At 46.7% G+C, this 27,184-nt stretch overlaps 1 protein-coding gene across 2 annotated transcripts in view; it reads right to left on the bottom strand.

Annotated features, from left to right (window-relative positions):
- The window catches only part of LOC119389716 (GDP-fucose protein O-fucosyltransferase 1), a 299,155-nt gene that overhangs the window by 51,858 nt on the left and 220,113 nt on the right, over positions 1–27,184 (bottom strand). For both annotated transcript variants that reach the window (XM_037657086.1, XM_037657095.2), the window contains exons 7-8: positions 22,787–22,888; positions 1,148–1,400 (exon numbers count right to left, since the gene is read on the bottom strand). In XM_037657086.1, coding sequence (XP_037513014.1) covers positions 1,185–1,400; positions 22,787–22,888 — 318 coding nt within the window. In that variant the 3' untranslated portion in view covers positions 1,148–1,184. The remainder of the gene's footprint in view (positions 1–1,147; positions 1,401–22,786; positions 22,889–27,184) is intronic.

The following is a 27,184-nucleotide window of genomic DNA, read 5'->3' as shown; positions in this document are numbered from 1 at the left end:
AGTTTTGGTGACTAACGAAAAATATTTAGTGGCTTTGAAGTTGCTGTATTTATGCTTATAAAATGCAAAAAAAACTTCGATACGATGGCCAAAAAACCGGCCAATGATGGCCAGTCTTAGGTACGGACCGACAACCGGCTGGGCCAGCCTAAAACAGGGCAGGTGGCAACCCTATGCCTCTACCAACAGAAGTGCTGCGCTGCTAAGCACGTGAGTGAAGGTCTAGCATGGAGGAAGGAAAGGAGGGAGTATTGTCAATGCAACAGAAAGAAAAGCAGTACGCCACGTTTTACTTGCTCCCATTGTCCCGACTGGGCTCCTGAATTTTTCACTGTTTTTTATGGCTCAACATTTGAGTTCACTTGCAATGTAACTTGTCAGAATGGCTGATTGAGCGAGTCACTGATTTGTGATACTTGAAATATGAGCACATAGCCACACAGGGACAAGGGCATGTTGCACATTGTGCAAGTACAACAAGCTGAATGTAGCTCAGTTCTGAGCATAAAAATAATAAATGCCTGTGTGACAGAATTCGCTGAGCTCCGAATGGCATTTGCTTCAGTAACTTGTGCACTAAAGGTGCTGACGAAATGCCTGCTGCACCTGCTTCAAAAACTTCATTTGAAAACTCGAGTCACGCTTTCTCACCAGCAAGCATCACTAATTTGTCAGACCAGCCTTTTTTGCTTTTCTTTCCTTCTTCACCAGAAATAATGGGCACATGCTGACGCTATAAGGAGCATGTGACATTCTGCTCGCTTGTAAATGCTATGTTGCAGTGAACCACATCTCCGCAGGGGTGCATTGCAGTTGTCCATGAGATGTACATACAACCCTGCTCCTCTTTTTTTTTTTTTTTTGCACAGGCAGCAACAAGGCTGGATCTGTTCACCTATACATCATCAACATCATGTGGCAGTGAATTGTGCCTCTGTAAGGCCGCCGTTTACCTGGTTTTCAGCAAAATGGGGATCAGGTACTGCAAGTAAGCAAGTGAAAATACAGTGAACTTGGGCACAGCTGGTGCAAGCTGTGCTCGAGTGGGTGCAGTGTCCTATTTGGCCCGATTAAATCACGTTTCACAGTATGTGCAACCAACCAAACTTGGCTTCGCTAGATCAGAGCAGCTACCAAAATGACGAACCTTTCAGCAGAGTAGCACTGATGCCAAATGGCATTGATCACAATTCCTGGTGAATGCGCTCGCTGGCACTCATGCCCCCGTCACCAGCCAGTGGCTGGAAGGCCCAGAAGGAAGACGGCAGGCCGTTTACATCCCGGTGACGTTTGACAAAGGCACTGAACGATGACACACAGTTGCCCACAAAGTGGTTGGCCAGACCCAGAATGGCCAGGTCCACATGCGGCTCACTGGGTTCACGCTGCACAGCCACTACCTGTGTGCATCAGAAAATAGCTATGAAACCTCAGCAACAAGACAGTCATTTGCATCTCACCAATCGGGACTTGCCCTTTTTTGGCCAAAAACGATACAAAAATACCAATTTTTTTTATTTGCCTATTTGATGCTACGTGTCTCGAAACAACTCCAAAAACTATTTAAAGGCATTTTATTCGCATGATGCAAGAAATATATTTTTCCAAAAATATGCAGAGGACTGGCTTCACTGCACTGCACCATGAAAAGTGCCCTACTCTCTCCAGTCTTCAGTACAGAAAATATCTCTGAAATTTAAAAAATAAAACACAGGGCCAAGTGAGCCTGTGAAAAAAAAAGAAAAGCCTTGGCCACACTGGTGGGATTTTGTTTACATCTGTCAGCTTCTACGACCATATACATCAAGATACGCTTGTCCAAATCCAATGATTTAGAGAAAACATGCCACTCTGTTCAGTCGCTGCCACACTCGCACGAGAACTGAAAGTCTTCATTACACAAAACTTCTGCAAACAAAAGCTTTTTTCCTTCTTTTTTTTTCTGAACGGAACTATTGTCAGTGCGCACGCACAGAGGACAATGCCATTTTCTAATTTCTGTTACCAGAATAGACCTTTTTCAAGCACCCGAGCGCCACCAACGGGCGCGCAAGCGCTCATGGGAAATGTGTGTACGCCGCAGCAGTCGCCGCGACGAGCGCGCGGGCCTCGCACTGTAGCTTTCCACTTGCACCATGCCAGGACTTCTTAGACACAGTGAAGTTGGGAAGGTTCAACATGTTACTGCGCAATTCAATCACGAACTTCAGTGTTTAACTGTGACGGCCTCTCGACGATTTTTATCTGTCCCAGTGTTGGACCAGTTGAGCGGCTCAGAAGCGTCACCTCTTATTTTTTTTTTTTTGCGCCAGTGCGCCCTACGGCATAAATGAAAAAAACAAAACAATGTAACTCGGTTGCCTATGAAGTGCAGGAGTGGTCTATGATTCACGGATGCATTTGGAATCAACGTCCATCGACAGTGTCGGCGAGTAAAGTGTAGTCGGCATTTGGGGAAATGAGATACATTCATTGCGTCGCTCGCACCATATATATAACGCTAAGGGCCTACTAACCATCGTTGGTACTATAACTACAGGTTGGAATAACACTTAGAGCGAAAAAAGAAAGGAGCAGTAGAAGGAAGGAAATGCACAAACCAGCGCTCACACACAACTGAAAGTTTATTGCACGCGTGAAAAAAAAAACCATATATACAAAAATGGGAGTGCGTCGCGCGTGTCATAAAGAGGCACGAAAAGTCAAACAACCAAGGCGCGTGCTTACAGTCGATTAATAAATTTGAATTCCTTGTCTTGTAACGACTGAGAAGGTTGACTGACACAAAGTGTGGCGTTATGACATGATATGCCTCCGAAATTTCTCGCGTTGTCTGATTAGGTTGATGGTACAAAATTACTGTGCTTTCGAAGACGGGATTACATTTTCATGACTGACATAGCATTGCGAGATGAGACTGCTCCATTCAGTGGATTTCGATGCTCGCTGAGGCGCGTATTAATACATCAACCAGTCTGGCCGATGTGCATGTGGACACAAGAAAGAGAAATTTGCGGTTAACTCCTACACAATTTGCAAAACAATTGGCATGCCTCTGACCGCATTTTTCTTTGCCCACCGCAGACCCCTGCGACCTTAATGCGACTATAAGCTTATTTGGGGCGGCAAACACAACCTTCAACCCCACATCGCTTTCCTACGTTCTTCAGGCCACGCGACTTCTTATACATATGTGGAATAACTGCAATATTTCTAGTTTCTTCATTATTTACGGATGGAGGACGTCCGTGTTGATCTTTCTTTGCCATGCGAACAGATTTTCGCAAACCAATACAACGATACGCAAGATATCCCGCCTCTTTGATCACTTTGCAGCTGGAAACTACTGCTCATCTTATGTGCACAAGTTTTTTTCCAATGCCGTGCGTAATCATGAGAATTCCTCGTTTAACAATATTCGAATGCGCCGACGCGAAATTAAACACCGATTTCGCTGAACGCAGGCTATATTGCCCACAAACATGCTCCGCAGTGAAACTTAAAAGCATGTATCAAGAAACTGCAAACTATCAGAGCAAGGCGTGACTTGTCAATTAAAATCAAATAATCATTTGTATAGCTGAACACTAATACCTCACTACAGTTTGGTTAAACCCGATGACGAGTCGCTATGGCATTAAATGCCATAGCGGCTTGTGAACAAGTAATCATTGAATAACATACGAATTCGGTGTTCCAGCTCACATTGCTCACGATAGCACGTTTTGACTGCATGTATCGGCACGTGATAACTCGCATGCCGCTTAACTGCTACATCCGCTCGGTAATACCTACACTACCTTCATCATTCCTTTCGCATTTCATGCGAAGAGATGCATGCGGTGCGTTCAGACATGTGTAGTATTTAGGATTTAATAATAGTCAACCAGTGGCGACGCGTTTTTTTCGTTTGGTGCTCCCACGGCGCCAACGCGCAGCGAGCGACGGAGCAGTCGGTGGGCTCGCTGTACACACTTTTCCCATAGTGCTTCGCGCGCCCGCGGGGGGTTCTGGGATAGCTTGAAAAAGGTCTATTGTGTCCTTTCTTGACCAAAATGCACAGTTTGAGTGCATTTCTAATTTTTTTTTACTGCGCCATCCGTTCAAGCCAAAATAAAATCGGTAGAAGCGGTACAAACCGTGTGCACAAGCTCAGCTTGTCTTTCAATAGGGAAAGGGTTAACTGCACTCACTGTGAGCATTGCACAGATGGATGCCACCTTCAGGGACATCCATTGTCTTCTCAAACATTATTGTTTATCTTCCATCATTGCCTTAAAGGGACCGACAACCAATTTTTATGGTGCCCATTTTCTTTAGCGCAATGGAAAGCTTACCGGTGAGAGTGTCTAATCACGGAACAGTCACGTGGAAAACGCCGTGAAACATATGCAATCACAATTTTTCAATCTGCGGCAAATATGAAGTCTTATACACACTTCACAACACATGCTGCAAACAGTGAGCGCGAGAGCCGTTCCTGTTCGAGCGCGGCAGTTTACTGCGCATGCATGCACTCCGGGCGCATGCGCTGCTTCTTGACATGGGCCACTGGCGGCCGTGAAGGCAGCGCCGCTTCTCACCGTGCAACTCCTTTTACGTCGTAAGCAGCACAGAACAGAGCGGGGATAGATAATAATATACATACTCTAACTTTGAGGACCAATTATGGCGCACATGACAGTATCAGACTACGTACAGCAAAGACACCAACTTCATAATTCAGCTTCAAGGCTCTTCCGCTAGGCTGCGCGACATACCGGTTTTTGTTACCTTGAAACACGATTTAAAAATATAAATCCTACTCACAACACGAAAAGGATGCCGGAATCTGTCACTAAATTTCATTGTCTTTTCATTTTTACCAGGATGTAATCACACGTTGAGACCAGTTGTCGGTCCCTTTAAATGCTAATGCAGCTATGTTACTTCAGGACGCGGCTGGGCCGCCATGGTGGCCCAGTGGCTACGATGCTTGGCTGCTGACCCAAAGGTCAAAGGTTTGATCCCGGCCATGCCAGTCGCATTTTAACACGACAGCGTTAGAGAACTCGTGTCGCAGAAATTCCGGTGTCGGCACCGTTGGTTGTGAGCGAAAAATCGTCCGTGAGTGAAAAATCGAGAAAGAAGCAAATAAAATAAAGATTAAAATCTTCGTTCCCATTGAGGATCGAACCCGGGCCATTCACGTGGCAAGCAGGCGTCCTACCACAAAGCCACGATGTTATTTGCAGCTGCTTCGGAAAAAAACACTACATAAATGCCATGTAGTGGAAGGAGTCTCCTTAACGCATTTTGTTCGGCAGGTGTCACGACGAAAACAACAAGCACATTCGGCGATTTGTAGGCGCATTTTGGAGGCCATCAAACCACGTCGAAAAAGGCCGGGATAGTGCAGCAATCGCCGCTAAAAACACACACGAACTTTCAAACGGCTCTAAAAATGGATAACTATGTCCATCTAGCGGAAAACATATCAAGCCAACGCCAGCTTTCTAGAGGAGGCATTGATCAAGCAAACAGCAAACGCTAGATAATGTGCTGCCATCTGTGAGGCATTGTGAGACTCTTCATGGCCTCCGAGATGGCAAGCGCGCAGCGTGTATCTTGGAGGCCATGCGACTCTTGCTTTAGATCAAAAACCTGTACCATTCGCGCGCGCATGTATCTATGTGCGTGTAACAATACACATTAATAAGTATGCACTTAGTGGCTGAAGTGCGCACTAGGGGCCGGATTTCGCTATCGCGTTCAACTCTTAATGGCAAAGCTAGGTCCCCCAATTTTTGGTTGAAGGCGAAATGCCAGAGAGCTGTGCGCTTAGATTTAGGTGCACGTCAAAGAACCCCAGGTGTTCAAAATCTCTGGAGCCCTCCACTACGGCGTCCCTCATAATCATATCATGATTTTGGCACACAAAAACCCCAATTATTATTATTCCGGGATCGGCTGTTCAATCTAATGGGTGGTCAGGAAAGGAAGACTCAAATCATTTGTAATAAATACAGCCTTAAAGGGGTCGTGAAAAGAAAATGAAGCTGCCCGGTTGTAATTTTCCTTGCTTCAACAAGGATTAGACATGCCGATTCCGAAATATTTCTGTGCTATATCCAGTCTATAATTAATGACACCCAATCGAAATTGCAGTTTTCTTGGGCTCCTAAACGGCTATGCAGCCCTACCGGCCACCATAGGCACTAACATCTGACGTCATGCTAAGGGAACTTAGCGTTAGTTTTCCTTTGCTCCAAAATAATAGATTTTATAGGAACCTAGAAAAGAAACAAATAACACAGCAGCTTTTGCGCTCTGAGTTGTATACTGCGCAAGTACAGCACCTGATCTGCTTGCTTCCACTTTCAAGTACATCCGGGCTCCGTCATGTGTGTATTCTTGCCTTCGCTCACACGGTGCTGCGCCCCAGTTTTTTATTTCTGGTTACGTTAGATTGTGTTTGGGTGGTTTAGCCCTCGCTATGCCAGCCGTGTGCGTCGTCAGACAGTGCCGTACAACTTATCAAAGTGGAAACAATGTTCGCTTTCACAAGCTGCCGGCGTCACAAGCGGGACAGTATGATGCTACGAATCTCGGCAAACTATGGCTCAGCCAACATCGCTGCGTCACCATGTTTTGTTGACGACAGAGACTTTTCATTGGCTGACTTAGAAAGTGACATCAGCTGTACAGCTGAGGAGAACGTGACCTGGGAAATCGTAATTGTGATTTTACAGTTATTAAATGAACCCGGACAATGAAACGAGTCGAGGTATAGTATTGAATGGACGGCCAGGATTCCAAATACACACGTAGTTGAAAATTTTCGGAAAACGTTTCACGACCCCTTTAAGTTTCAGTTTCCCTAACAGTTTGTGTAATGACCGCTAAACACACCACCAGTATCTTCCTTTCTTTTATTCTCACAAACCACAAAGTGCCTACAAGTTGGGTGATTGCAATAACTGACTGTCCCCAGGATTTTGCCATGAAATGCTTAAAAACTTTAAAACAGGGTATAACACTTATTCAATAACCCAGTTACACACACTATAGTCGGTGACAGCCTAAGAATAAAAAGTAAACTGTACTGCTGTCCATTTGTAGTATGCGCGTTTAACTACGGCCACTTTTTACCATGACGTAACGGTTAAGAAGAACCAATGAAAAATGCAACGTGGCACCTTTCGCAAAAAGAGGCGAGGTACCGCTGCACCGAGACCGAGGGCCGTCAATTCGATTTTCCTGTGGTGTTTATTTCTTCCAGAAGAAGCTTTTTTCTACTGTTATCCGCACTTACTCAGCATCATCCTCGCTGCTCGTCATTGGATGCAGTAGAAGTTTGCGACTGTGCAGTGTTTGAAGTACACCGAAGCGGCAGCAGCTCAGAGTGTTTTACAACGCTTTATCGCGTTTCGTCGTTTCAACAGCGTCAAGTTGCAACATGGCGTGTGTTCCCTCCATCGCTCGGATACACCATGCATGTTGCCTGAGCGCCACCACACTCGCCAATTGTCGGCGCATTCATTCATGTGCAGTGATGTCAAGTCGGAATATGTGCATCTGTATACGATTGACTGCCCGTAAAAGCTATTGCATTAACGTTGCCACATGTGTGTTTGTGTGTATTACGTGGAGCTCTCAACGTGGGAATCTTGGTGATCTTTTGTGATATGGCTGTGCTTTGTGCCTATGAGTGATGTACATGCGGACGAAGTGTGAGAGAAAGTAAGCAACCAACATAAATCATTAGCACAACACAATGCAAAAGTAAACAAACCAGGAGTGGAGAATATGCAGTGGAGTGTGCATTATAATAAGAGTATTGTGGTCATCTGGTGCGTGTGATTATGTGATGTGTGCCTATTAGCGCAGCTGTGTCGTGTTAACGGAATTCAGTTCCACCAGCCCAGAATGATGTGCTATGTTGAAGTGCCCATTGCATAAGTCCTTATCTCACGCTCGATGCACGAACACCTTGCACGAAAAACGTCGTGCGAGGTAATCATTGTCTACAAACCGCGAAATGATGCGAGCTACATAATATTGCTGTGACAAAGGAACTTTCGATTGCGATCGATCGTGATCGTAACTGAAGCGATGCCGCTAAAACTATTATGGAGTGAAAAAAAAGCTTGTTTTAGGGGCGAAGCTCCTTAAGCCGTGGGTCGTGCGTCCCCGATGTATGTAGTAGCCACCTCTCGTTTAGTTCGTGCAGTGTCCGCTAGATGGCGGTACTTGTATATAATTAGTTCGTGGAGTGTCCGCTATATGGCAGTACTTGTATATGATGAGAACACGGCTCAAGGCCGGCTAGATAACTGAGGACAACGAAGTGGGAAGCTCGAGCAGCAACCACGATTTCTCTGAGGAAGACGACTCTCGGGTCTTCGGTTCTTCGGACGTGTTCAAGGCCGGCTAGATAACTGAGGACGACAGAGTGGGAAGCTCAAGCAGCAACCACGATTTCTCTGAGGAATACGACGCTCGGGTCTTCGGTTCTTCGGACTTCAACGCCTGATGCTCATCCCCCCTTCACGAAGCGGTTCTGCCAGTCCGATCCCGCAACCCGTTCCTGCAGTGGATACTCCTGTCCACCGCTACAGTCGCCGACTGCGAGGCCTTAGTTTCGAGGCCATCCCTCTGGAACTTCTCCAGCCAAGCCCTCCATCAGGAGAAATGGCCACCGCCGGCGCTTCACAGGTGACTGTTGAGCAGGCGATGCGAGAAAGTTTGATGTTTAACATTTCTCACGTGTTTACTTTAGTGGGGCGAATTACTCGTATTCACGGTTTACCGATGATGCCCTCCGGAGCTTCTCCCCACTCATCATCATTCACCTCGTGGATATGCTGCAATTTTTTTAATGCCGTTGTATCATACTTAATTAACGATATCATATTTCAAATTCTTACTTTTGTCCGACATGCATTTTTTCCATTTCGCCTGTATTGTGTGCAAGCATTGAGCCCCCAGGGATAATTTGTTTATATTTAACTACAGTCAGCTCTTGTGAAACAAAACATGAAGAGTCCAAAAAAATATGTTCTTTTTAACAGGACTGCCATTTATAGAGAGATGAACAGAGATTCAGAATTCAAGTGCAAAACCAATCATATTAGTAGTGGTAGTTCCAATGAAGCCGCAATTCCGTTTAAGCGACTTCCATTCATTGAGCACCTGTTGTCTTTCATTTTTTTTTTTAAATGGCTACCGAGTGTTCACTGCACGATGGTATGGGTGATGTTTGTTAAAGTTACACATTTCGACTATTTAGCAATTAGCAGCTATTTATTGTTCATGCCATAATTTGTAAATTCTTCACTTCATGTAATTATTCAGCTAGTCTTGCAGGTCCCTGTCTATATGTCGTAATGTTTACATTGAAGCTTTGCTAATACTGCAAGTCACGATACAAGGACATTCAATAGTGTGTAGTCTGCCTACTGCAAAAATGGTGCGATGAAACAGCATTTTAACACTTTCATGACTGCGCCTATTCCCATCGATAGTATGTTATCGATGACTTCAAGTTCACATTTTGGCACTCTCTGAGCGCTTCTGAACAGCTAACGCAATTTAAAGAGTAAAAGAGGCAGTATTTTATCAGTTTCGCTTTTCAGTTTCTTTTTTCCACCGCGAGGGGAGTTTTAAAACTCCTTCCCAGTCGGGGACGTGAGCGCTCATGATTTCGGTTATGGCGTCGACGTCGCTCGCGGGTGCTCCACGAAAACGGCGAATTTCGCCGGATTCTGATGAACCTGAGTGCCAATCTCTGGATGACGGTAGCAGCACAAACACGGAAGATAACTTCGATTCGTCAGACTTCAGTACGAACTACGATAGTGCGTCACAACGCTCCGGAACATCAGCAGGTGCCTGACGGTAAGTTTCGCTCTCTCCTCGGGCCGCTTTATCGCTGCCACACGTCAATGTAAGCGTATCCGGTGCGTACTAAAGGTCACAGCTCTTATCTGCAAGGTGTCAACTTCGTTCGGGCGGTAGCACTTGGCACCGGCCGCAGAAAGAGCGGAGTTCTCTTCGCAAGACGGCGCGGAGTGGACCTTGACCTAGCGCTCCGGAGTGCCGTGCCGCGGCTTCTTCGTGTTCTCTTTCGAAGCAGAAGTCATCAGAGAGATATGCAAACACACAAATAAGTATGCGTGGATGCATATTTGGCAAAAGCAAACGCACAGTGAGCCAACCTTTGTTTCGCCGCGTCGAGAAACTGCTTCGCGCGGTGGCATGATAGGCATTAGTGCTTATATTTCTGTATGTATGTAAGTAACCTTTGTACTTACAGAGCCTATATTTGCACTATTATTCTTTAAGTGCTTTGCGTTCAAAACGCATATTTCGATTTTTTTTAATGTTTACCATGTGCAGAGCAGCATTGATGTTTTTATGAATTTTTTTCTTTTTCATGCATTTTTGATTGATAATTTTTTTATATTATTTGAAATAAATATGTTGTTTGAAATTAAAACTGTTAGAGAGACCAATTCTTCCTCTATCATTTAATACCCTATACTTTAGCATCAATTAATTTCTGTGGCAGGAAAAAAAATATTTCCTGCAATACCCAAAAACAACCGATTTTTCTGCGATCACGGAAGTGTTAAGCCTGCTTCTTAGAACTTGTCGTTGGGCTAGTTGGTTACTTGTCATATTGAAGATACTAAGCGCAACTTGGCATCCACTCAAGAACACACCCCACAAACAGCGCTCACTACCAACTGTTTATTGTGCGTGACCGATCATCCTATACGTCTGCAGTATGATGCGCAAGAGCAATGATCAACAAAGATGCACATGAGCTTGATCCACCAAGCGATGCAAGATCCTAGAGTTATTGTATATGCTACCTTTAGGTAGCAGAGTTGCGCCTTTGATAGAACTCACCGCTCGCGCCCCCATTCGCCAAGCGCGCTCACGTGCGCAAAAAACGTCCATTTGAGAGAAAGCCAACTTCATGGCCGTGCGAGTGCTGGCGACCGCTGCGCCACCACCGCCGCTGTCACAAGCAGTCCGGCGAGGCGATCCAGCTCAGTGTGGAATGTGTTTCGTTGGTTTCTTGTGTTGGTGTTTTGTGTTGTCCGTTTTTGCGAAAGTCAGTTTTTGTGGTGCCTGTGCGGAGCAGAGCTGTGTTCGAAGCCTTACCGGGTGTTTACTTTATGCCACAGCTACCTAGATATAGGTAAAATTCTTGTTTGTTTTCGTTCTTTGCAAAATACCAAGTGCTAATTCTAGCACTTGTTTTCTCGAACAACCTACTTAATCTCTTAAAGCACGGCGTTAAAAACTACCTGAAACGAGCAATTTGCTGAACTTAGTTTGTCTAGAATCGTGTCTGCCGAAGTTTTCCTGTTTGCTGTTTAAAACAAAAATATTATTTCTGATAGTGACTACCATCGAACAGGTTATAGCACCCGTTTCATCTAAATTCATTATTTGTTCGAGTTTTCCTTGTTTTTCTTTGAAGCGAAAGTCATTGCTCCAGCGGAGCTGCTGGGCCGCGTCGGCTCCTACATTCTAAAGGGTTGGCTTTCCTGCATGACGTGGATGCCTCGGCGGGCAAGATGGCGGACCTATGCGCAACTCTGCTACCTAAAGGTAGCATATACAGCAACTCTACAAGATCCAGCAACACCCTAACAAAAGAAAGAATAAAGAAAACAGAAAAAAGAAAGCAGAGAAATCCAGCTAGACGCACTTTAAATTCTACCCTCGAGAAAAGAGATTTCCTCCTGAAACAAAAGCACTGACTGCTCGCTAACACACCAATCCGTATTTTTTTCTATAAAGTATGCTTCCAACGAAAGACGTGCTGATGTTTTCGCGCTTCTTCCGAGAACCTGCGCACTTGTAAATCGTGGCTCAGACCCACATGCTGCAGTATGTGCCACAAGATGCGCGTTTATATCCTCTTTTGTCCTAATTTTTTTGCACATGCTCCCTTAGCCGGTCATTCAAGCATCTTTTGATTTCACCGACGTCACTTTTCCGCACGATAATGGAATGGAGTATACAACCCCCGTGCAGCACTTGACGAAGGCCTTCTCATGTTTTTTCTGGCACCCGCGCCTCTTGCCATTGCAAATGTGCGGGCACAATTTGGCGAGTTTCTCAGCCGCCGAAAAAACCAGCGGCACCCCATGTCTTGCAGCGACTTTCTTAAGGTTGTGGGAGAGCTTATGAAAGTATGGCATCACTTGAGGCTTGGAACCCCAAGCAGCTCCATCCCTTTGTGAAAGGGAAAATAGACAACCACCAGTTTGTAGCATGAAGCCACAAGGAAATCCATACGGATTTCTCAGAAATAAAGCCTCTTAGTTGCCGAAAAATTCACCCTGGTCCGGGGTTCGAACCCGGGACCAACGCCTATTCGGGGCGGTCGCTCTATTGAGCTAACCAGGAAGCTAGCAATTGGCAGCGCGAGGGCGAATTCATCGACAACTTGAAGGAGCTGGACACATATTGAAAATCAGTTCTGTGGAATCCCGCAAGGTGGCGGAAGGGTTAAGAAAGAAAAAATAGACAACCACCCGTTTGTAGCATGAAGACACAAAGAAATCCATACGGATTTCTCAGAAATAAAGCCTCTTAGTTGCCGAAAAATTCACCCTGGTCCGGGGTTCGATCCTGGTACCAACGCCTATCCGGGGCGGCCGCTCTACCAATTGAGCTAACCAGGAAGCTAGCAATTGGCAGCGCGAGGGCGAATACATCGACAACTTGAAGCAGCTGGACACATATTGAAAATCAGTTCTGCGGAATCCCGCAAGGTGGCGGAAGGGTTAAGAAAGGGAAAATAAGGTCCATTCGATTCACCCTGCACTATCTGAACTGGTTCATGGTGGTGACGTCAGAGTGCCGTCGTCGTGCAGGGAATGTTTCAGAAAGTGCAGCAGCAACGAGATGCCGAAACGAACACGAGAGTGCAGATGTCGTGTAAGCCCTCTGCTACGGTCGGCTGTCTCGCGAATTGTGGAGGTTGTGATTCGTAAAAGACGCCGCAGCTTACGCTGCCTGGCATTTCAAACTACCGGAAAACATCCAGTGACGTATTTGTTGGGCGCCGTTAAAATAGCCACAAATGTAGTCGGCTGCGTCATCTGCTGCGGTTACAGCCATCTTGAGCTGCACGGACTCTGCACTACCTCACGAGTAAGTGCAGGGAATTCGTTAAGTAGCCTTGCACGACAGCTGCACTTTTTCGAAACGAATACCGCGGTGCCGACACCGCCATGTTGAACTCGTGAAACGAATGCCGGAGTGCAGCGCTACCGTGAACCGGTTCACGAAGTGCAGGTGAAACGAATGGACCTATAGACAGCCAACCGTTTGTAGCACGAAGCCACAAGAAAATGCGAAGCATTTCTTAGCGAACCTCAGGCACTTTGGCCGTTTCTTTCTTTCTTTCTTTCTTTCTTTCTTTCTTTCTTTCTTTCTTTCTTTCTTTCTTTCTTTCTGTCTGTCTGTCTGTCTGTCTGTCTGTCTATCTGTCTATCTGTCTATCCATCTATCTATCTATCTATCTATCTATCTAGCCGCCTACGTCTGGGCGCTCTCCTGGTCGTCTCTATAACTTGTAATATACCAAAATTGGCATAGCAGGGGATCAGTGTATAGGCCTCCAACGCTCAAGTTTGCGCAGCGCCGTCCGCCGCCCCAGCGGAGAGAGGGGAAAACTCCGGTAGCTGGGACGGGTCGCTCTTGCTTGGTTTTCCCATCGCGCGCGCGGAGAACGTGCTCCCCGGGGCTTTTATCTCGCATTTTTCACGCTATGGGTGCCGTTCCTTCGTCGTACTCGAAAGCAGGCACGCAGTCCTGCTGCATTGTGAACTGTCACAAAAGTTTAAAAATGTCGAAGAGCCGAAAACTTCCTGTCATGTTCTACCGTTTCCAATGCAAGCAGTCCGAGGAGCAGAGGCGTCAAGAGTGGATTATGGCAGTTCGCCGCGATGCTTTCGCGGTCTTGTCACCTTGAAGCAGTTTTTGTCGTACACAGTATTACGAACTATTAACGGGGAGAAACGAGATGATCGTGCTCATTTGAAAGGGAAGTGCGTTTGTGAACCGAAGTTACAACAAATAGACAGCCGCTGTACGTTTCGAGATTGCGCGCTGGCTTTCCGAGTCAACCATCTGTAATGTTACAGCAGCGGAGCATTTGGGCTTATTACACCACAGTTTAAATAACGTACCGTGAGTACTAAGTGTTTAATTCAGCTGATTGCGGTACATTTCCCGTCGCGGCTCCCTGTAAACAGAATTAAGCTGTATGTTTGCACTGAGCGCTTATATTGGCCTTGCATGCGACACGCCGTGATTGCTTAGAAGGCTGAAGTGTTGCGCTGCTAAAATCGTGGCGGATGCAAGGAAACTGAGGTAACTGAAGACAGAACACCCCTGGAAGACACTACCGCACAGGCAGCAGTCATGACGGTCCCTTTCTTGACGCAGGCCTACCTTGTGTTGGTCATTCAGAGTCTTCCCGCCTACTTTGCAAGCATCGAGGGAATAGCACATCACCGTGTCGCCGTTCCTGGCCAAGCTTTCAGCAAACCGAAGACGGCAGCCGCTCCATGGCCGCTGGTTCCCACCGTGACTGATGCTTTCATCTGGCAACCTGGAGCTACTTTGTGGGCGGACAACGACTCTCGACTATTAAAGGGACACTAAAGGCAAATAACAATTTATGTCAGAGTGAAAGCCCAATGTATGACAACTTCTAAAACGGCAATATTATGAACAGCTGTGCCCTACTTATCGAGAAATTAAGCTAAATGGATCACATGATGAGCGCCACGAGTGGGACATTTTCGAAGTGATCCCGATGACGTATGGAAGTCGGCCTACAGTAAATCACTAGTAATCAAACTAGCAGCAGTAAAAAAAGAACCTTGCGAGCATCGAAAGACGTAATAAAATGCTGTTTGTTCGTTTCCGCTTGATTCATGGAAAAAAGAACCTCCGTGGCGTTGCCATGGGGAACGGCGCACGTGGTTCAAAGGTTCCGTTTTCGCCAAACTGCGCCTCGCCCCAACGTTTATAGACACTTTTTCAGTTCCGTATCTCCTCGCAGCGCGCGTAGGGAGGAGGCGGCTTGTCGCCGCACCCGCCACCACAGCGCTGCAGTCGCGCTTAGCGCTAGGAGAGCGAGGGTCGTCTGCTAGCACGAAGGGTTTTGCATGAGCTATTGCACACGGCCGAATGAGAATTGCGCGAACACTGTACTTGGTCCTTACTTGCTTAACGTTAATTGGACATTTACTTTAATTTGTGCGCGTTATATTGCTCACGAACTTGAAAAGACCTCTACAGACACGCTTCGCAGGCGTCAGTTTTGGGCAATGACAACGTGCTCGCTTCTCTCTGCGCCTTTCCATGTCCGTTTCGTTAAGACCACACTAGTTTGGCTATTGAGCATGCTCCAAAAATACGAATTTCAAACGTAGAAAACTCAGGGTTACATAACATCTCTCAAACGTGGGGAAATTTACATTTTGTAGTACGAATCAAACATTGCTCTATCAATATACTCGAATTATTCGCCGAGAATATTTCGCGGTTGGCAAGCGTGTCACGGATTTCCCGAGAACTGACGGACACATATCATTTCAGTAATTCTAGTGCGTTCATTAACATGAAAAAATGTGGTCTAGCCAAGAGCGCACCATATTCCGTGCGTAATAATTTTGCAACATCGCGTTATGTGACGTTTCGAAAGTTTTGCATTGTACGAAATGATTATGCGCATTTGTATTGTTTCAAAGCGCCAAGCAACATGCATTTTGGTCAATTAATTTGAATATGGTGGCATCGCAAAAAATATTCATTGTGAAAGCAAACCGAGATCCTTGGTATGCAAAATGAACGCGGAATTTTTTTACACGCGTATATACTGCACAGCATTGTTGGCAGGCAGTAGCATAACCAGGCATTATATTCGGGGAGGGGGGCAGGCCCGTAGCAGGGGGGGGGGGGGGGGAGCGCTAGGGGCCCGACCCCCCCCCCCCCTCAAAAATTTTTAAGTATGTGTTTCTACCAAAAATAAATAATGAAAATAGGTGTTTTTCTCAAATAGTCAAGGTTTCCAGCAAGTGCCCCCCCCCCCCACCCCGAAAAAAATTCCAGGCTAGGGCCTGGGGAGGGGGGGGGGGGGCAATCACATTTTTTGTGTGTTCGTGCTTGTGTTTGTATAAGTGCGTGGATATATACACATGCAAAATTGAAAAATATCGGACGAGGAAGTTTGACTCCACCCCCTTCCTGGCTACGCTTGTGTTGGCAGGTTTGCTGCCAACTAATTTTTAAAGCTTGCTTTCTTGCGTTCTCTCTATGCCCTAATGGTACTGCTGTTTTCCAAGCATTTGGCTTGCACAAAGAAGTGCACGGGAGTAAATAAAAGTGAAGCCAACAGTGTTTGTGCCTCTCGTTATAAGAGCATTGAGCACACCCCAAAACAGGTCACCAAAAAATGTGTCCTTGCTAGCATGCTGGAAGCACACTTTGCCGTACGTGCTTATGTGCAAGCAGTTAATTTCTCTGAAAGGCTACCACTGACACATTCACGCACAGTGACCAGCAGAGACTCAAGCAGCAGGGAATCCCGCCTACAAGGGCATCGTATTTGCAGACCTCGCAACGCGTTGTTTTCTTCAATTTGAAAGCCACGTAGCCTGCCAGGTAACAAAAGGCCGTTGCTTCTGGTAATGCTGCACAGTACCCATGGTCATCAGAAGCACCTGAGAGGTCACGGAATGGCATGGACAGCTGTTGGCACACTTTGTCTTTCATCGCATTTTTCTGGACGAGGACCTCACAACGTCTTTTTCTTTTTTTTTTTTTTTTTTTTTTTTGCACAGAGGCTTTCAAATGCACTAAGCAAGGTAGAAGTGGCTAAACTTAGTCACTATGGTATGTGGTCTTACATGTTTTGCTCAGCCGTTTATCGGCGCAAGAAATAGCTCGCACCCAGCTTTCAAGAGGCTGCGGACCGGGCGGCGGCGCAAAAAAGTGCCGCTTTTCTACCCGCTGGTACAGCCGGGCACGAAACAAGTTGGCATCGCAAAGCTTGAAAACTGCTTGACTTCCTGTGGCAAAGAATGCTCGATTGTCTGAAGTCACCGAAGTCGTCGAGAGTAACCTCGCGCATGCAAAGCCGACAACAGACCCGCACGCGGCGAAGCAACTACGGGAAAGAACACGTGTGCCCGCGCGCGCGACAGCGCTATTCGCGACTCTGGCGCCCTCTCACTGCCTGGGTAAAAGCGGCGGCCGCCTTCGGCGGAGGAGTTACGGAACTGAAAAAGTATATATAAACGTTGCCTCGCCCGGCGCCCTGCTTCGCTCACGCGGTTGCGGAAGTAGCTGGTCCCGCTACTTCCGCTCTGCTGCTACTAGTGTCCCGCCGCGCAGTAAAAGCGGGCAACGTTGGGCACGGCAGCAGTGACGCATGAAAGTCGTATTTTCAGGCGGGAGATTTGAAGCGCGCTAATGCGATGCGGACCACTAAAAACGTGATTTTATTTCAAAATAAGCACTTCCTTGGCACAAAAGCAGCACTACGAGGTTTCTGGACCGCTATTTCAACAATCAACGTCGACTTAATATTTGCCTTTAGTGTCCCTTTAAGCTCGCCTCCCTTCCGCTCCCACTCGGGGCATGCTACCGCACAGGCAGCAGTCATGACGGTCCCTTTCTTGACGCAGGTTAGTTACCTACCTCATGCTGCCTCATTTCGCAGCAGCAATCCATTCTTGCTTGCGGTATCGTGCCCCCCTGGAATGCGTGATTTTTGTAGACATTTGTGTAAACTTGTTTATTCGATGTATGCAAGTGCCGTTGTTGTGACTCTAACGCTCATTATGTCTGGAGACGTCGAACTTAATCCCGGTCCGAAGCAAACCACTGCACCCTCCCTTGAATCCATATCTAATACTTTGTCGCGGCTTGAAGCATCGCAGAGCACCTTGCTATCTGAGGTAACCTTGATTCGTGCAGCCCAGAGTAACATTGAGCTCTTGGTCAACAATCTTTCAACTCGTGTTGATGCCTTAGAAAAACGAGCTGAAAGTAACGTCCACGCCGTCTCAGAATCAGCTTTTTCTTCCCCTAACGCTGAAATCGCCAAGCTTACTGCTGAAGTAAAAACTTTAGCCGAGAAGTGCGATGACTCGGAAAACCGTCTGCGCTGATCAAACCTGTTATTTTTTGGTATTCCGGATGTGAATGGGGAGAGCTGGACGCAATCTGAGTCGCAAGTTGTCTCGTTCTGTGCTACTAAGCTAGGCGTTACGATTAACAGCAGCGATGTTGAAAGAGCGCACAGACTGGGACGCTTTCAGGCTGGCAAGAACCGTCCCATTATCGCCAAGTTTTCCAGGTTTAAAGACAAAACTTCAATTCTTTCTGCAACGCCAAAGTTGAGAGATACACCCTTTTCAGTTCGTGAAGATTACTCGGCACGTGTCAGAATAGCCCGCCAGAAACTTTTTGCGTATGCACAAGAGGCTCGTTCCACCTCCTTTAAGATCCGCTTTGACAAGCTATCAATGAACAACAAATTATTTATTTACGATTCCGTGACTGATACTGTGAGAGAATTAAAGTCATAGCGTTCACCGCAAACCCGTTCGCCGTTATCATGCGATACTACACAGCCACAATCACCCCAGCCTAAAGTCCCAGTGTACGATAGTATTTCGTTCCTTCTGGGAAACGTACGAAGCCACCTTCCTAAAAAAGACTTAATAGAAGCCGTTCTTGATGACAGCTCCGCCGATATTGCAATATTTACCGAGTCATGGCTAACTGTCGATATAGACACGCGCGAACTTTCGTTTGAAGCGTTTAACGCATACAGATTAGACAGAGTTGGACGCCGAGGGGGTGGTGTTCTTTTACTGATTAAATCTAATATATCTTCCTCCGCTATACCAACCAACAACGAGCAAGAAATACTTTGCGTTAAGGTGTCTTCTCGTTTTTGCTCATGCGTTATTATCGCATGCTATTGTGCGCCCGACTGCGATAGATCTTTTGTCGAGGACTTGCACAACTTGCTCTTACACTTAATCGCTAAATTTCCTAAAAGTAATTTCATCCTCTGTGGTGATTTCAACCTTCCTGACATTAACTGGGATAAAATGTCAGCATCGTCTCATCTATCTAGGGAATTTCTTGACCTTACTCAAACTTTCAACTTCACACAAGTGGTATCTACGCCGACTCGCGGTGCTAACATTCTTGACTTAGTTTTGGTTTCCAACCCCGACGCTGTTCATTCGGTAATGTGTATTGATGGCGTAAGTGACCACAGGATGGTGTTATTTGACCTAACCTTTCAGATACCCACTAGCCGGCCTTCAACCAAATATATCCGAAATTACAAAAACGCAGACTTCTCAAAAATAAATGAGGAATTAGATACTTTTTTTGTGCACTTTGAGGAGTTCGCTTCCACCCGAAGTGTTGAGAGCAATTGGTTACTTTGTAAACAAAAAATACTGTATCTTGTTGAGAAATATGTACCACTTGTCCGAATTCGGGGCGACGCCGACAAACCGTGGTTCACCAACTCCCTTAGGAAGCTCGATAACAAAAAGAAGCGCCTTTTTCGGGCGGCTAAACTCTCAAACTGTAATTCCAAGTGGGAAAACTATTTCGCATGCCTCCGAGAGTACAATCATTTGTTGCGGCAATCAAAGAAAAAATTTTTCCATATTGATCTTCTAGGTATCCTTCATGAAAACCCACAAAAATTTTGGAATCTTCTACCTACTAACAACAGCGCTTCTCACAATATTACTCTGTCATATCCTGACGGAACACCCGTCCCCTCCGAACATCGATCCGATGTCATGAATTCTTATTTTTCTTCTGTTTTCACCCAAGAGCCCGACTTAAACAGCGGTACGCTTCCTGACTGCAACTTCCCCTGCATGCCTTCAATTGATTTCACATCTGAGGGCATCTCGGCCTTGATTGACAAAATGAAGGTATCCAGTGCTCCTGGTCCAGATAACATCCCCGCTAAGGTCATCAAAAGCACTAAAGTACTTACTAGTAAATTTTTACAGATAATATTTTCGCAGTCCGTAACAACCAGTACAATTCCGAATGACTGGAAGTTAAGCAAGGTTGTCCCGGTATTCAAAAGCGGTGTCAGAGCTGATCCTTCAAATTATCGGCCGATATCGCTCACTTGTATCGCCTGCAAACTTCTCGAACACATTATCTACTCTCATGTTGCCTCTCATCTTGAAGCTAACTCTTTTTTTTTCAATAATCAGCATGGCTTCCGCCCAGGACGCTCATGTGAAACCCAACTATTTGAATTCACCACCGACCTCCATCTAAACCTTGATTCTCTCCTCCAAACAGACGTAATTTACCTAGATTTTTCAAAAGCCTTCGACCGCGTACCTCATCAACGGCTAATGGTCAAAGTAAATAGCTTATCCATCCATCCACTAATCTCGTCATGGATCCGTTGTTTCCTAATTGGCAGATCGCAGTTCACAGTGATCGGGAACCGCCACTCTACAGTCACCGAAGTATTATCAGGAGTACCGCAAGGTTCAGTCCTTGGACTGAACCTTGCGGGGAATTTCGACGGTTTCACCATTGATTACATGTTTGTACGTCCGAACGATAAATCGTTCATCAAAATGCGCTTTGCAAATGACACAGTTTTTCTCCAGTGGCTTGTATGCACGCGGGATCAAGCGCTCCCAAGCCTTGTGTCGTTCGTCGTCCTCAGGAGCGGTGAAAAGGGACGCCTTTTTACCTTGCCTTTTGGCGGAAACATACCCAGCAGTGCATCCTGGAGCAAAGCAGTGTCTCTATCTTTTTTCATTCACCATAGCTGTAGCGAGCATGGCCACATTGCAAAAAGAAATCACTGAAAGCAGCGGCAGCACGACAGCACTTCGCTAAAACACACGTGTTCCCCGATGCACCACGAGCCTGAAGGCATCTCTGTGGCGACAAGCGCGCTACTAGCAGCGTCATGGAGCACTGGCGCGCCTCTTCTCGCAGCGCAGGCTGCCCGATGCTGACACCTCCCCATCTAGCCACCATACATTCAGTATCGCGGACGAAGCAGAATCATAGTTGTTTACACCATTGTCAGGTTCCACTAAAGCTGCACAGAAAACAAATTTGCGGTCATCGGTTTTTGCGTTTTGGAGCGGCATGGTGCGATTTCAGGAAATATTGCTGTTTTGGCGCAACTTGACGCACGAAGTCAAACATGTAGCACTACGGCGTACTTGGCGCAGCTGTACCACCCCTGTACTTTGCTTATTGATGTCTTGCCTATCCCATATGTTCATTCACAACATCATGACCAAAAGAGCTGTTTGGGAGCACATCGAATTACTTTTAAAACTAAAACAGAGATCTCTGTTCAATAAAATTTTCTAACAATGTTTTTCGATGACAGCACAGTCAGATTTTTTGGACTCCATAGGGACCGTGAAATTGTCTGAAAAATCGGGCAGTCCTAAAAAACGAATTCATGCATTTTTTTTACTACTCAAGCAGTCAAAGCGGAACACAAAGGCTGTGGCAGCAGAATGGGTGACTCGTCCGGCTTTCCCCAGTACGTTTGCACGCATAAGTGATGCTCTACTGTACAAAAATCTCTGCTGCTTCTTTGAAATGCAGCACTTGCTGCTACGTGAAGCCGATCACTTCTAGTAGTGCACAGAACATCACTTTAAGCTCACGCCATCACTACCAGGGCACTTGCTGCACCATACACACACGTTTGCCATGACAGTGTTCGTCATGCACACTACATTCCTTCCCGACTGCACGTGGACACAGCGACAGCGAGCTGCTTTCACTCCAGAAGGCAATGCTTCTGTGGGGCACACTTACTGGTTTCGCACAAAAATTCAGCATTGAAAGGTGGTGTAGTAAGTTTGGGTTGTTGCCTATTAAAAGCAAGCTTACAACTGCGCTAGGCCACATGCACTACGATGCAGTTAGCTGAAAATGCTTATCATTATACGGTTGTTGGCGATTAAATCATACTGGCACGTTTGCCACCTGCCACCATCACGCCTGCCGCCATTCTAGTACTTATCCGTAAAAGCACTGCCACGCTCGCACCGCGACAATGGCCCCTTCAGATTCTTGGTAGCTTCACCGCATGACACTTTGCAATTGCAGCAAGCTGACTGGAATCTGTTACGCCCGCTCACAGATCAACTCATGAAAACACTGCTTCGAGCCTGCGAGATGATCAACGCACAGCAGTGATGGCTTCAGTTAATGCTGTTTCGGACCTGCAACTAGAGCATAAAGTCCCGAAAAATTGGATCCCAAAGAGTTTCAGTGGCCGAAATATCAGACGTTCTTATACATTCACTCTATGGGGCTTGTGTGGTGCTGCGAAAGTGTCTGAATTTTCAAGCATGCCCGAAAAATTGGCAGTTCACTGTATGACTAAATTTCATTGAGGTATGACTGTACAGTTCAAACCTAGTAATAACAAATTCAACTGAGAACAAGAAAACAATTTCCTCGTGCGATAACTTTGTTGTCAGACAAAAATAGTACAGACAGGTAGTGTGCTGCAAAACGAAAGTTTACTGTCAAAACTCTGTTAGCCTGCTTTGACAAGCCTTGCTCCAAGCTATCCAGAGCGGCATTGCTGACGGCAGCACAAAGCGCACCCTACGTCCCAGTTAATGATTGAGGCGCTGCCGATTCTCGATCACATTCGTCAGCTTTACCTCTGTAAGCCCACTCAAGGGATCCTTGACCCACTCACCTGCAGAGGCTCGAGAGCCTGGTTTAGCTGGTCAAGCATAGCATTACTGTCTGTGGCCACAAAAACAGAGCGCGCCCGCAAGGCTCGGACAACACGCACCACCTGCAAGAGAAATGAGTGATTTGTCCAGTGAGTGACACAGGGCTCATTTTAAACAGCATTTGAAATTATGTGGACACGTGTATGCACCACGCTCTCTTCTGACTGCTGGAAAGCACAATTTTTAGTCAGCAGGCACAGTGCCCTCAATGGACACAAGTTCATTGAAAAACTCTCCCCCAATGAACACAAGTTCCCTAAAAAATTCTGAAGTCGCAGGAGGGTATCAAATCAACTGCAAAGTAGGTGTCAGCTGGCAATAACAGCCAACCGGCCTTTACTATTTTGTGATACGCTCTGCACGTGCGATCAGTGTATGAGCAAGTTTCTGTAGGGGCCCATCTGATCAACTGATAACAGAGAAGCCACGAGAGACAACACAGTAGAAGGCTATTTGACCATCTGCAGTTGTTTACCATACAAGCTTGAAACGTTGCCCTCATTCAAATACAGTCAAACAATGTCATATTGAACATGCGAAATATGCTTGCCATTTTTATATAGGAAATAATTCGATATAAACCTTCCAAAGAATCGCACAATGTAAAAGCATCAAGCCTTCACATGTGACCCCAAGTGCTGAGCTTTTGGAGAGCTGAAGGTGCTTTCCACAGTTTGTGGCCTATGTGCCCGAACTACGCAAGTGGTCTCTGCTGGTCAGATGTGAAATGGTCATGCAAAAAGCCCGTCTTTTCACCTGAAAAGCGGTAATATGAAGGACACATATCAAAGCCAGCCAAGCCTGGGCATATAAGTTCATGAAGAGGGCTGGCTCAACAGTGACTATAGTGAGAATGAGTGGTCACTCTGGCGACTTGATTAATAAATTTTCACTGTAGAATATACTTGCATGCATGTTTTTTTAAGGGGGGTCCACCTACAATTGTGTACATACTACGAGGTCTTGGTTAAAGTGCGTTGGCGGGCTAGTTGGTTGTTCATGCTTAGTTTCCACAGCGCGACTGGACGCGGACGGAGAAGGAACACGCAAACACACACACAGCGCTGTGTGTGTGTTTGCGTGTTCCTTCTCCGTCCGCGTCCAGTCGCGCTGTGGAAACTAAGCATGAGGTCTTGGTTGGGCAGACGTTTATTTGGTCCGAAGACCCGGCAGCGAACAGGCACAGTCAAACCACAATGATGATGAGGATGCATGATGATCATGATCATGTACAGATGTGTATAACAAATGCCCACATAAATTCCCCCCACATGAAAGCGGCCAGCCTGGTCAAGGAGATGAGGAATGTCGCAGAAAGGACTTGATGCGGGAGACGTGGACAACCTCAGTAGTACGGTAACGGCAGTCCGCTGGGGTTACAAGTGGCATCACGCGATAATTCCTGGGTCAAGTCTGCTCCATAACTGTGTACAGCCCGATAAACCGTGGCTGAAACTTGCCACACAAACCAAGTGTGCGAACAGGCATCAAGAGCAGCACCTCGTCACCGGGTCAGAAGGAGACAGCACAATGCGCTTCATCATAAACAATCTTCCTGTCTGGCTCCTGTATTCATGCGAGCACACTGGCGACACTGGGCGAGTCGTGACACGTATTTCTCTGAAGAGGATGGCGACGGATTTACGTTGGAGGTGTAAAGAAAGAAACGTCCAGAAGGGAAGTAGGGGAACGTCCGTAAACCAGGTAAAACGGTGAATAGCCGGTTGTACACTGAATGGCTGTGTTATAGGCGAAAGTGACGAATGGTAAAATCGCGTCCCAGTTCTTGTGGTCTGGTTGAATATAGGCGGCGATCATGTCGGCAAGTGTGCGAAGAAATCGCTCGGTCAGACCGTTAGTCTGAAGATGGTAACTATACTCGGCGACAACTTTTCTTGGCACCACTGTGGAAGCTACAGAGCCAAAGTGCCTGCATGCGAGCGCGCCAAGAAATAGTACCTATATTTATTTTCTAATTCGAAAAGTTACCTAGCTCGAATAAATAAAGATTTCTTCATTATAAAAAGAGAATGAGTATGGGAAGCCGTTCGTAAAAAAAAGTTATCGTAAACTTCAATTTTGTTTCTGTCTTTTTTATTTCTTGGACAGCACCACATTTTCCTCACGCCTGCACCACATTTTCCTCACGCCTGCTCTCTCAGAGTCTCAGTAAACATGGCGTCCGCGATGCCGCCTGAACCGTGTGCGGCCGCAAACTCGCCGTTTCGTTCTCCGAAGAAGCTGTACTCTAAATGTGACAGAAAGTGGCTATCAAACCAGACCACGCAAGTTATCTGCAATGTCATCGCTGGCGTGAGGCGCCGTCAGCGTGACTTGTCTACAAATGCAGTGTGCCGGACTGTCGCCGAGCTCACCGGAGTGAGTGAGCGAACAGTTGAGCGTATCAAGGCTGAAGCTCTGCGGGCCCCACTTGCCTCCCCGAAGCGCAAGAAATTGAATTTCTCGGGCCAAACTTAGAAGCGCATCACCGGCAAGACGCGGCTGCTGCGCTATTACACGTTTGCGTTGGCAGCATTGCGGCGCAAAGTGCACAGCTCAGCTACTTCCTGCGCAATGAAATACCTACGGCCGAGAAACTACGCTCTGTGAAGGTGTGTGACCAGCGAAGATTGACAAAATATTCTGCGTCAGTCTCTTTTTAATTAAGCGAGAGCTCTCCTTAAATCTAAACCCAATTCAGCGGCATCATGGTACTTGCATTCCGTATTTATTCGAATACAATGCGAGCTTTTTCTCCAAATGTTTGCTACTAAAGTCGCCCCTCGCGTTACAATCGTGATCGCGTTACAATCGAGCAAACACCGTATTCAGGCTGCGGTGTGCGCTTGGTGGCGTTGATCATATTCCCATGCGTCTTATTTTGTTGTCTTCGGGCTTCACCCGCAAAGACTGTTTGGAATCTTCCGCGCAGACCGCGATGCGATGTTCCAGAAGCGTCACGATTGTTCTAGATCTTTCCGTTAAGATAGCGCGCGGTACGCGAATAGTCGAGAGATTACGTGGCCACCAGCGATAACGCTGTAACATTCGCTAGAACGTGTAAAAGCCAACACGCTTCACCCTTATCAAAATTATTAACGGACGACGCTCTGACTGACTCGTTTCCCGCCCACAAGTTCGGCCAAATAAAGAATTTCATCTTCGACACGCCCACTGCTGCCTTCGCCAACGTAACAACCCTGTGACAATATACAGCACAGTAGGTAGATGCATCTACGCGCACTGATGTTCCCATTCTGCATGTAGGCGTGGTGCTAAACGCTCCAGCGATGCGAGTAAGCGAAACCGAAACAGGAACTGAAATCGGCTGCAAGATGCCGAACTACTTGCGTAGTAACACAAATGTGCGGATGCCCCGCCTCCGTAGCCTTCGCTCCAATGCCAAGATAAGTTGTCGCCGAGTATAGAAGCGGTCTTGTGAGTGGTGCCGGAGGCTCGGAGAAGTTCGTTCACTAGTTGAGAGAGGAATGCCTTTCCACGGTTACTGATCATCAGAACACGTGGAGCGCCATGATGCAGTATAATGGCTTGGAGAACGAAATCGGCAATTTCAGAAGCAGAACCAGTAGTCCCAGAAGATGTCTCAGCGTAGCGGGGCAAATGGTCCACAGCTGTGACGATCCATGGTTTGCCGGTGGCAGTGACTGGAAGGGGGCCATAAAGATCGACACATACAACTTCAAATGGTGTCGCGGGGCACGGAAGAGGCTGTAGTTTACCGGCAGGAGCAGATGTGGGGAGTTTTGGACTTTGAAAGATAGTGCAGGACTCGACGTACCTGGCTACGCTAGTAGTAATGCCAGGCCAATAAAAACGACTTCGAAGGCGGTCGTAGGTTTTATGAAAACCGAGATGACCTGCAGTCGGATCATCATGGAAGGCTGTAAGGACGTGAGAGCGGAGAGAGCGAGGTAGAACGGGCACCCAGCGCTGACCATCAGGATGGTAAATTCAGCGATACAGCACGGAGTTGTCGAGCTTAAATTGCAAAAGTTGGCAATGTAGCCTCACGTTAGGTGGACAGGAAGTTCCAGAGAGGTGGCCTATGATAGGTCGACACACGGGTCAACCAGTTGGCGAGAGGCAAATTCTTGGTCGTTGTCCGGAGGCAGGTGGTCTATAGAGGCCACAGAGAGAACCGATGTAAAAGTGGACTCTGAGTGTTTGTTGTGCGAAGCGGTTGCGGAGGGCGCCAAGTGGGGCCATAGGTAGCAGGCAGCGAGAAAGAGCATCAGCGTCTTGATGTTTTTTGCCACACTTGTGGATGATATCGAATTCATACTCTTGAAGACGCAGAATTCTGCAACCGAAGCGTTCCAACAAGTTCTTGAATGTGG

This window comes from Rhipicephalus sanguineus, chromosome 1, assembly GCF_013339695.2.
Source record: "Rhipicephalus sanguineus isolate Rsan-2018 chromosome 1, BIME_Rsan_1.4, whole genome shotgun sequence".
NCBI classification, from domain to species: domain Eukaryota; kingdom Metazoa; phylum Arthropoda; class Arachnida; order Ixodida; family Ixodidae; genus Rhipicephalus; species Rhipicephalus sanguineus.
Note: the sequence above shows the minus strand (reverse complement) of the source record. Positions and strands in the feature narration are given on the sequence as shown.